Source organism: Athalia rosae, chromosome 7 (assembly GCF_917208135.1).
Source record: "Athalia rosae chromosome 7, iyAthRosa1.1, whole genome shotgun sequence".
Taxonomy (NCBI): domain Eukaryota; kingdom Metazoa; phylum Arthropoda; class Insecta; order Hymenoptera; family Athaliidae; genus Athalia; species Athalia rosae.
Window position 1 is genome coordinate 15,302,958 of NC_064032.1, and position 10,995 is coordinate 15,313,952.

Below are 10,995 nucleotides of genomic sequence, written 5' to 3' on the forward strand. Positions count from 1 at the left end.
CGTTCGAGTGGACCCCCCACCGATTCTCGACGATGCTCTTTTTTTTCGACTTTTTTTAAATTGTTATTTTATTTAATTTTGCTTACTTCAGAGCGACGCCAGCTGTCATTAGCTGTCAAATGACAAGCCGATGGATTTTTAGCAAAAATTTTCTCCTGCAATATGTTAGATATCCAGTATAATGAATTGTTGAAAGGATTTTGGAAATCAGTAGAACTGCTCTTGAAAGGGAGCCGGAGAAAGGCGTCTGTTTAGATGATAACAAGATTTTGTCAAGCATTTGTTAACAGGTGGAAAAGTATAATTTCTTAGCCTGAGTAAGTGAAAATTTTGTACCATGTTCCGAAAGATTGTCTCGGTCTTTGAATGTGATGATCTTATATTTGAATGATAAAATTCTTGAAATCCAGCGTCGCTTTTCGAAACGATATTTACGCATTGCTCGTGCCTTTACGGCTATGCCCGTGCCTATGGCATATGCCTACTACGCCACTTCCGCCAACTCGCTGGTGAGCAAAATGGACGCCTTTGTGTCTATTTTCTTCGTGATTGTACCGTAAATACAGTTTTAATTACAAATAATCAAACCTTGAGATCTGAATGGGTATAAAGTGTTTCGTGAATTGAAGGTGATTAGTGTTTGGGATTGAATGAAATGTACTTCTCTAAGATATTTGACCGGATATTTAGAGAACCATGTAGGCCACAGCCAAGGATGACAATTGACTGAATATTTCGTTCAACCAAAGTTTTTTCAGGTAAACTAACCGATGGAATCGATGGAACTTGCGAATTGAGAAGGAACAATATCTTGACCCGATTTTTATATACCTTTAAAAACTATACGATTATATCCCGCCAAAACGAAATTGGAACGGCGCATCACAGCGTATAAATAATACCTCGGAATCGCTTGGTAAGTGATACTTGTGTATTTTAACACTCGAACTTGAAACGCTTTTCCCTGAAAATGTATCCCTTGAATTCAATGACTTGATTTTCAATTAGAAATATTCCTGTGATCTGTCAGACAGCCACTTCTTCCCAACTTGGTATTGGCTTATGTACGTTAGCTTATCAGAATTCCATCATTTTTACCAGGTTTGTTATGCAATGTTATCAGCATCCCTAGAATCGTTGCAAAGATAAATTGAGCAAATATTTTTCTTGCCATTGTTTGTCAAACATCTGTCTTGATTATAGTTTGGTTTTTGCAGGTGGAAAAGCGGTGGCGTCAACCATGGATCGACTGTTGCAGGACCCTAGAGCTTCTTCTAAATTTGGCTGAAATCAAATGGTAACGAAATGGGAACTTGAGATTTCTCTGAGTTCCCAAAGTTTCATCGGAGGGTTTAAGAAGACTCGGAGGTGTTTTTATTATGTGAGAGTGTTTAATCGAAGCTACGGAAGCAGATATAAAGTATCACGAGGACATACATAAACACGAAAACGGAAATCAAAAAGTGGGTAGTTTTATAATTGGACTGTGAGGTGAGCTGCAGGGGGGTCATAAAAATTGAATTCGGGCCATTTACTCGTTAAGGCTGTAATGCCAGAACAAATTATAGCCAAAATGAATGGGGTTATACCGAGTGTACCGATTACTACCCTTGCGGGCATTGCGAGTCTTACTGACTTGTTGCCAGAGATGCCTTTGCCTACACCGCTTCCGCAGACTCTGAACAACAAATCGCTATTGTTTCATCCTAGAGTGGCTCAGGAGGCTCAAATACTGCTCAGTGCAAGAGACGAGAATCTAGTGCCTCAGTTAATTCTCTCTCTCTCCCAAACCTCATCTGACCACATAGAGCTCAAGGATCATTACGCAAATACGGAGCAGCTCGTTGATGCCCAACAAAATACACCCGAACTACTGAAAGCTATCCTACAAATAAATCCTCACGTCTTCAAAGGGCCACAATATAACTCTCCCCGCAACTGGAACACCCAGAACACTTCACTGATGCATCCCAACCAATCGCCTGCAAGTTATGGACAGTTCTCACCATCCTACTCAAGCCCTTCAGGTTCCCGTCACACTCCTCAAGGCAGCCCTGCGCATCCGGCTGCAGCGAGGATAGTTTTGCCTCCGCCAGGTGCTTTGGCTCAACCACAGCATCCCCGGATGCCAATAGCTCCTCAAAACCATGCAGATCTTTCTCAAATGTCACCATTTGCCGTTCCCTCGCCTTCTCCAAGAGCGACTGTGATCACAGAGCAGACGAGAACCTCCTCTATGACGCCGCAACATATGCAGGAAGACGTAAATTGCATAAATCCAATGTCGCAAATGAACCCACAGCCAAATATTTATTCCCCAGCACACCTCAGCTCTCCTAATAGTGCAATCTCATCTTTGGGCAATGTGACACCCCAACACCATGTCGGTAATCTCACACCCCAGCACAATATTCACATGACTTCTCCAATGCACGCTGGGATCCCTACCAATCATCAAAGCACCAATCTGCACCAAGGTGTTTTTGATCCTGTTAACCAGCAACTACTCCGTCCTTTGGAGACCCATCACATGGAGAATATCGGGAATAGCGTCCAGGAAAACCAACAATTTTTATTGGATCCTGTAACTGGACTTCCAGACATAGATTTGCCCATATCCCAAGTAGATGATAGGCGGAACATGGGGCAAATGCCTGTGCAAGATATAATGCGAAGCCTCCAGCAAAGCAGCCCTATGCGCCAAAATATGTTGACAAGTGATATTGGCGAGGCACACAATTCACCTCATAGAATGCAGACCCTGCAGAATAATAACTTTGCCAAGTTAGAAGGTGAGCAGGTAAAACCTCCGGCAGCTATGTTGATGGAGAAAATGAAGGAACCGATCGTGATGCTTAATAGATTATCTTTGGCAGATCAAGCACTTATGCAAAAGAGTTTGAGCGCTTTTGCAGAAAAATCACCAAATCTAGCAGCAAAAATGGGGATCCTTGGGAGTAACAATGAGGTGAAAAGCGACTCTGAAAGTGACTCTGATATAGGAAGCAACAACAAACATTTTAAGGCTAGAGCTAAAGAACGGCAAGTTCAGAAGGATAAAGAGCGAGCAGAGAGAAAAAAGGGAGATGACAAAATGAGACGACGTAGGAGGATAATTGATGAGGATGAGGACTACAAGGAGGAAGAGGATTCACCGACTAAACCCAAGATAAGAAAAATTGAAAGGAAGCTGGTTCCAGTTCTGCACAAACTCAGCGTTGAAGAACTCATGGAAACTAACACTTACCAGAGATTTAATAGGACCATTGATACGATATTTGAGAACACGGAAGATTTTGCCACAGCTCCAGATATTGACGATGACGGAGATGTCTCGCCGGAAATGTTGATATCCAAATACCAATTGCATGATCTCTGCAGCGAGGCTGCCAAGCTCAAAACTCTGGGTGCCATGGAATCCATACCAACCGACAGACTTGTCAGGCTGCTCAATATATTGGAAAAGAATATAAGGGATGGCGCAAGAGTTTCACCATTAACTGACCCTGATGACGATGTTGATGAAAGTCGTCTATGGATGGAACTTGCTATGGAAAGAGTCCAAAGAGCAGTCGATGCATCGCTTACATCCCTTTACATTATGACTTCACCAAATATGCCCAAGCATGTATATCTCGAAGATGTGATCGACAGGATTGTATTATTCATGAAGTTCCAGTTGCAGAATACGATTTACCCTTCTTTTGACCCTGTCTATAAAATAGACTCAAAGAATAAGGCCGACCACTTTAATGCTAGTGGTAGAAAGAAGAGAGCTCACACTAAAGAGGTAAGGGAAAAAAGTATCCTCCAAGTTTACAACAAGATGCACGCCCTGGTAGGTCTGCTTGCCGAATTACTGAATATTCAAGTTTTAACGGATACCAGTGTTTTGCACGCTTCAACGCTTGGTGTTGCTCCATTTTTTGTCGAATCGGTCAGTGAATTACAGCTCAGTGCATTGAAACTTGTCACAGTTATTTTTACTAAATACGAAAAGCACAGGAGGCTTCTACTTGACGATATACTCGCTTCGATAGCACGGCTTCCGAGCAGCAAACGGAGCCTCAGGACCTACAGACTGAACTCCGAAGATCATATCCAGATGCTAACGGCTCTGGTTCTCCAGCTTATACAGTGCGTTGTTGTCTTACCCGATAGTTTGGCACCCCGTGATAAACAGAGCAAGGAAGATGAGGATAGGGTAATGCCAAATGATGATAAGGAACAATCCAAAAAGTCGCATATAGTGGATGCAGATGTCCTCATAATAAATAAATACGAAACAGCAACTAGAACCGCTGGCAATTTTCTCACAGTTTTTTTAAACAAGTGTGGTAGCAAAGGTGAAGAAATCGATTACAGGCCATTGTTTGAGAATTTTGTACAAGATCTTCTGGCGACGGTAAACAAACCAGAGTGGCCGGCGGCAGAACTGCTTTTAAGTCTCCTTGGGAACCTTCTTGTCAGTCATTTTTCAAACAAGGGATCGGACATGTCACTTCGGGTTGCCTCCATTGATTACCTTGGCGTTGTAGCTGCCAGGTTGCGTAGGGATGCAGTCAACTCGCAATGCAAACTTTCGACTATTGATCAGATAATAAAAGACATCAAGACTGAACAGCAGAAGGACAGTGAGTATGACATTGGAAAGGATAAGGAACTTATCGGAATGACGGAGGATGAGGAAAGGACAATATTTCTTCAGAGGGTATTGTTAGACTACTTAGCAGTTAATGGAACCAGTGGCGATGCTCTTGGATATGCACGACATTTCTACTTAGCCCAGTGGTACAGAGATACCGCAGTTGAAAAATCAAGAGTTGGACAGTCAAAAAATACACCAACGAAAAAAATGCACAAGAAAAAATCTAGGAAAAAGAACAAGCATCACACAAGTGACGAGGAAAGCGAATCAGATCATGAAAGAGATGCTGATGAGAATGACAACAACGAACAAAAGAATTCAGAATCTTATCGACTTATCGAACTGAAGAAGAAACTGATTTTGAATAAAATTAGACCATTCAGTCAGAGTGGAGTGAAAAGCGATATACTGCAGACTTATATCGACTATAATTCTGCAGAATTAATATCCCAGTACCTTGCATCTAAAAGACCATTCTCACAGAGTTTCGATCGATACCTCAAGCAAATTCTGCATGTACTTACAGAATCATCTATCGCTATTCGAACAAAAGCAATGAAGTGTTTGACAATGATCGTTGAGGCAGATTCCAGTGTTTTAGCAAGAGTCGACATGCAGTTAGGAGTTAAACACTCTTTTCTCGATCTTTCCACATCCGTTCGAGAAGCAGCTGTAGATCTTGTGGGAAAATTCGTACTCAGTAGACCAGAACTGATCGACAAATATTACGATATGCTGTCTGCTAGGATTTTGGACACAGGAGTCAGCGTTCGTAAAAGAGTTATAAAAATACTGAAAGACATATGCATGGAGTGTCCCAGCTTCCCAAAGATACCTGAAATATGTGTGAAGATGATAAGGAGGGTTAATGACGAGGAGGGAATTAGAAAACTGGTGATGGAAGTCTTTCAAAACATGTGGTTTACACCTGTCAAAGACAGACCTATGTTGGACACTGTAGCACTACTCAGGAAAGTTATGAATATCACGGATGTTGTTACGGCCAGCAAAGATATGGGGCTTGAGTGGTTCGAACAGCTCCTGGTGAGCCTCTTCAAACCAAAAGAAGATAAAGATGACAGCACGAAGACATTAACAGAGCCTCCAAAAGCGTTGCTGACCGCTTGTAAACAAATTGTCGATTGCTTGATAGAAAATGTTCTCAGACTTGAAGAGACCAGTTTAGATGATGCCGAGAAACCAGAAAAGAAAGGGGCGTCTCAGAGACTCGTTGCTTGCTTGACAACTCTTTATTTATTTGCCAAAATAAGACCACAGCTATTAGTCAACCATGCCATAACATTGCAACCGTATTTGAGTTTGAAATGTCAAACACAGGGCGACTATCAAATAATAAGCAGCGTTGCCCATACTCTAGAGCTCGTTGTTCCACTCATGGAACATCCAAGCGAAACTTTCCTGGCACAGTTAGAAGAGGATTCCGTTAAACTGATTTTGCAACACGACAAATCAGTTGTCGCTAGCTGCCTGTCTTGTCTTGGATCCATTGTTAACAACGTTACGAGAAACTTCAAACTGATACGTGACTGCTTCAAAAAATATTATGGGCATTTAACAGAATATAAAGCATTCTATGAAAAGAATCCAGCCAATCCGATACTTCTCAAAAACAGACCCTTCTTCAGACGTGCTCTTTTCACAGTTGGACTCCTACTGAGGCACTTCAATTTTACGGACAAGGAGGTGATCGAGGGGCTTCCAGAGAACATAAAAGATCAGGTCTTCGACACGCTGAGCTATTTTGTGCACCAGGATAACGACGATATAAGAAATTTTACGTTATCAGCAATAGGTTCACTGTGTATAAGGCACTATGAATTCATGATGACTCCTGAATTGAAAGAGTTGTATCACTATTTGTTGACTTCTGAGAATGCAGCCATAAACATGCGGACGCAGGTATTGACAAATATCGAGATTTACCTGCAAGAGGAGGAGAAACGTATGATAAAGCAGGATCAGGAATGGGCGAAACTGTCTAAGCAAGAAAATCTTAAGGAAATGGGCGACGTGTCATCAGGAATGGCAAGTACTGTTATCCAGCTGTATCTTAAAGAAATACTTGAGTCTTTTCTGCACATCAACGTCTCCGTCAGACACGCAGCACTGAGAGTTATACAGCTCATCCTAGCGCAGGGTCTCGTACATCCTGTGCAGATTGTTCCTTATTTAATTTGCATGAGTACAGATTGCGAGAAGATCGTTAGCCACAGTGCTGACAAGCAGCTACAAGATATAGAGAAAAAGTATCCGGGATTTATCAACATGAAATCACAACCTGGTATAAAATTGAGTTACAGATTACAGAAAATCCTTCAAAGCGATAATTGCGTGAGGGGGATGAGGATAAAGGATGGCGAGTTCCCAGCGGCACTAAATGGTTTTCTCTATACAATACTTAGGAATACTAAGCAACAGAGGCGGGCGTTAGTTCTATCATTTCTGAAGCAATTTGATGAGAGTGCAAAAACTAGCCTGTCACAGATGCTGTACCTGGCTGACAATCTATCCTATTTTACTTATCAGGTCCAGGACGAGCCTCTTTTCATAATCCATCATATCGATATAATTATTTCAATGTCTGGTACCAATCTTCTTCAGTCATTCAAAGAAGCACTCCTCCCAAAAGCTGGGACGATACAAGAGCCTCAGCCAGTTGCTCCTGATTCTGTGCAATATGGAGCTGATGGTCAGCCATTACCACCTCCGGTTCCGCCAAGCATAGAAGATGAGGAAGATGATGAAGAGGACGAAGAAACGATAATGGCCAGGTTACCTGAAGATACGATGTTGCTAAGAGAATATTTAACGGCTAGCCAAGGGTTTCTGTTACTTCTGACGCTGAGGCAACATTTGAAAGACTTGTACGGTTTTACCGACGCAAAAATTGGTCAGTATTCTCCGTCCGAATCTGCCAAGGTTTATGAAAAGGCTGTCAACAGAAAGAGTAATCTCCATTTCCGGCCTAAAGCCACGTTACAAAGGCTCAAAAATGGTGACGACGACCTAACTAACGAACTAGATGAAGGGGGTAAGAAGAAAATGATCAAAGAGTACCTGGATTTCAAACAAATGATGCTCAAGTTCGATCCGGAGGAACCTGAAGAGGAAGGAAACAGCGTAAATGATGGAAGTCAGAAGTCAAACGTTGACCCAATGGCGGGACGACATCCAGGAACAGAGGCGAATTCTACACCAACACATTCGACGAATAAGCAGCTACCGCAATACCAACATCCACAGCAGATTCCAATGCCAATAGAGCCCTCGATGAACTCGATTCATTCGAATCCTGTGACACCGATAGGTGTGGGAGCTGGAACTGCCCCACCTCGAGTACCAAAATTAACGATACACCCCCAAGGAGGAGATAGTAAGGAGCACAGAAAGCACCGAACTCATAAAACGGAGAAAGTTAAAAAGCACAAGAAAAAAAAGAGGAGAAGAATTTCAGATAGCAGCGATAGTGCAGAGGACTATAGTGATCCTGATTTTCTAGTATGATGAGACAAGTGTAAATAATTGCTAACTAACTTACGGGATACTAAAAAAACACAAAACAATCTCTTGTTTCTCACCTTTAAAAAAGATGAATAAAAATAACAAAATAATAATAATAATATTAAATCTTTGTCAATATTGCGGGAGTTGTTGTTGTTGTTTGTTCTTCCTTTTTTTTTTACTTTGTTTTACATTTTATATCCGTCATCCTTTTTTCATATTCTTTCTATGTGTCCTTTGGTTCTTTCATAACACAAGACGTTCTTTAGAAAGTATGTTTTTTACCAATAGTAAAAAATCCGATTATCCGTATTCGTGGTGTGCAATGATGAGACGCAAAGTGCTACGTGTATTTGAAAAATCCCGAAAACTTCCCATAGACTTGCTAACGTATATACATAAGACAATATGCCCAACCAACCATCGAACAATTCTCAACATCTCCTCGTCCTGATTATCATTATTACTATTATTGTCTGTTTCAATTATTATAGTATACATTTATATGCATATACGATGAAAGACAATTTTCCGTTTTTTTTTTCTTCTGATGTTGAGATCAAATTTCTCCATCCCTACTTTATTGATTATGAATATATATACATATACATTATGTATGTGTATATATAATTATTACCGCTTACTTTATGTCCCACTCCTGATGAATATTATTACTATCACAATTACCAATATCATTATTGTTATTATTATTACTATTATTATCACCATTATTGTCTATAATATTACACATGTGTACATCTGTACAATATTCCATGCTTATAACACAGTGGTTGAAGATTTGACTCGGATGGAATATGCTTACCATTTTAAACAAAATTCATTTCGGTATTTTTTTTCGTATTTATTTTATATCATTCAACTCATGTACCAAAATACCGTAGATCCGCGGCTACCTCGAATCATCATTGGTTTATTTATACAATCATTATTTTTTGTGGATTTTTTGTTTTTATTCTCTTCAAATCATAGCAATAATTATTTTATTTTCTTTTTTTTGTACGTTTTTAGTTTTTGAATTGGAGTTTTCGAATTTATTGGAGGAAACAAAAAAAAATAAGAAACCGAGACAAATTTGTTTTCTCCGATATCCAAAGTACAATAGATTCGTTCACAATATATTATACAAATTGATTACAATAATATTTTATATGTAAATAAGTATTAATTATAAAAAACAAACTCAATAAATGGATGAAAAAAAAAATTTCAAAAACAGATAACACTTATGGATACAAAGAAGCAAGTAGTGAGATTGAACGTTTCAGCGAGAATAAAGTGCAAGACACAAACATGAATAAATTAATTAATCAATAAATGAATAGGAATATCAACTGACGTAATGATTATTAATGTTGGAATTATTATAATCATTATGTGTTCTGTTATTTTTTTTTTTTATCTACGAAGAGCCACTCGGCTGACTGAAATATAAGAGTGAAAATTAAAGAAAAAAAATAAAAATGATGAATTATAGTAAAGACAAATACAGGACAAATATTTCGAAAATATTGTTCAGGTTCTAAAATATACATGAAAAAAAATTAAAAAGCGACAAAAGATTAATTTTATCCAAAATCGGGAACGATTACGTTGATGTACAAAGTGGTTTTGGAATGTTGCTGCGGGAGTATGAAAAGATTAAGAAAAAATGAAAAAAAAAAACCAACAGACGAGCATACGTATGAAATAATTTGCAAGTATTCGACAAAAATTGACATTAAAAAGTTATTCTGGCGCATTTTGTCATAAGATTTATCTCCGCAGTTTTTTATTTTCTCTTTTTATTGAATAAAAATCAATGAATTAATAAAAACTATCACCGTGAATCATATTATACGCGGGTAGTTTTGTAGACCAAGAATAAAACAGACAAAGGGCGACACAGTTTTGAAAATAATTTTAAAACAAATTAATAGTAAGAATAATAATAATAATAATAGGAACAAAAACGGTTGGTGAACATTATCAAATGTACATACTATTATACTATACATACATAATGACAAGCATGTAATAATGATAATAATCATGATAATAGTAATAGTAATATGTTGGTAATAAAAATAATAGTGAAGATAATGATAATAGTAATAAATACACCACGCAAACAGACTGCGTACTCTAGAATCATAAGAAAAAAAAAGAAATGAAAAAGAAAGATTAAGAGTAATGATGATAATAATGATTCGAGAATCGTCATTATCATTATTATTAATTGGGGGGTAGAAATGAAAAAATATTATATGTATGTATAGTAAGCGAATTCAATATTAATAACGAGTATATATATATTACGGATATTTTATTGGTAAATAATAATTACATGAAGATCTAGAATAAATCGTGCATACGCGATATAAGAGCAAAGCTCCGCGTGGTTATGAGAAGAACAAAAAAAAAGGGAAGTACCTATACTAAAAAAAAAGGTTTGTATGCGTTTTACACACACACACACACACACACACGGTATATGTATGTATATAGATATTATACGTTACATATATAGTTTGTTGTAATAAAATTTGATTAAGCTTATCATTATTAATATTAATATTATTACTATTATTATTATAAAAAATAGTAAAAAGTAGATTAAAAATTCAAATAATTATATTTCTATATTCTATAAATATAGATATATAAATAAATATATAAATATATATACATAAATAATATGCTATACAAAGTTAATTATACAGCGCGATTCTGTTGAAAGTGGTTGCGATCAACGTATGCTTCGAAATATTCGTATTCCTTGTTCTACGAGCGAGCCCGAGCTCCGCTGGAGTCGGCGTAGCCACAGG

General features: G+C 38.3%; 1 protein-coding gene across 3 annotated transcripts; it reads left to right on the forward strand.

Annotated features, from left to right (window-relative positions):
• The first annotated feature begins 479 nt into the window (after positions 1 to 479).
• LOC105689728 (nipped-B-like protein) lies at positions 480 to 10,355 on the forward strand. Of its 3 annotated transcripts, none has more exons than XM_012406967.4 (4): positions 485 to 629; positions 759 to 916; positions 1,009 to 1,101; positions 1,218 to 10,355. In XM_012406967.4, exon 4 carries the CDS (start codon positions 1,550 to 1,552, stop codon positions 8,171 to 8,173), a length of 6,624 nt encoding a protein of 2,207 aa, XP_012262390.2. In that variant the 5' UTR covers positions 485 to 629; positions 759 to 916; positions 1,009 to 1,101; positions 1,218 to 1,549; the 3' UTR covers positions 8,174 to 10,355. The 3 variants fall into 3 exon arrangements, with proteins under 3 accessions (XP_012262392.2, XP_012262390.2, XP_012262391.2); XM_012406968.4 differs by lacking the exon at positions 485 to 629 and adding an exon at positions 679 to 698; XM_012406969.4 differs by lacking the exon at positions 1,009 to 1,101 and having other exon boundaries at positions 480 to 629; positions 750 to 916.
• Positions 10,356 to 10,995: the final 640 nt, after the last annotated feature.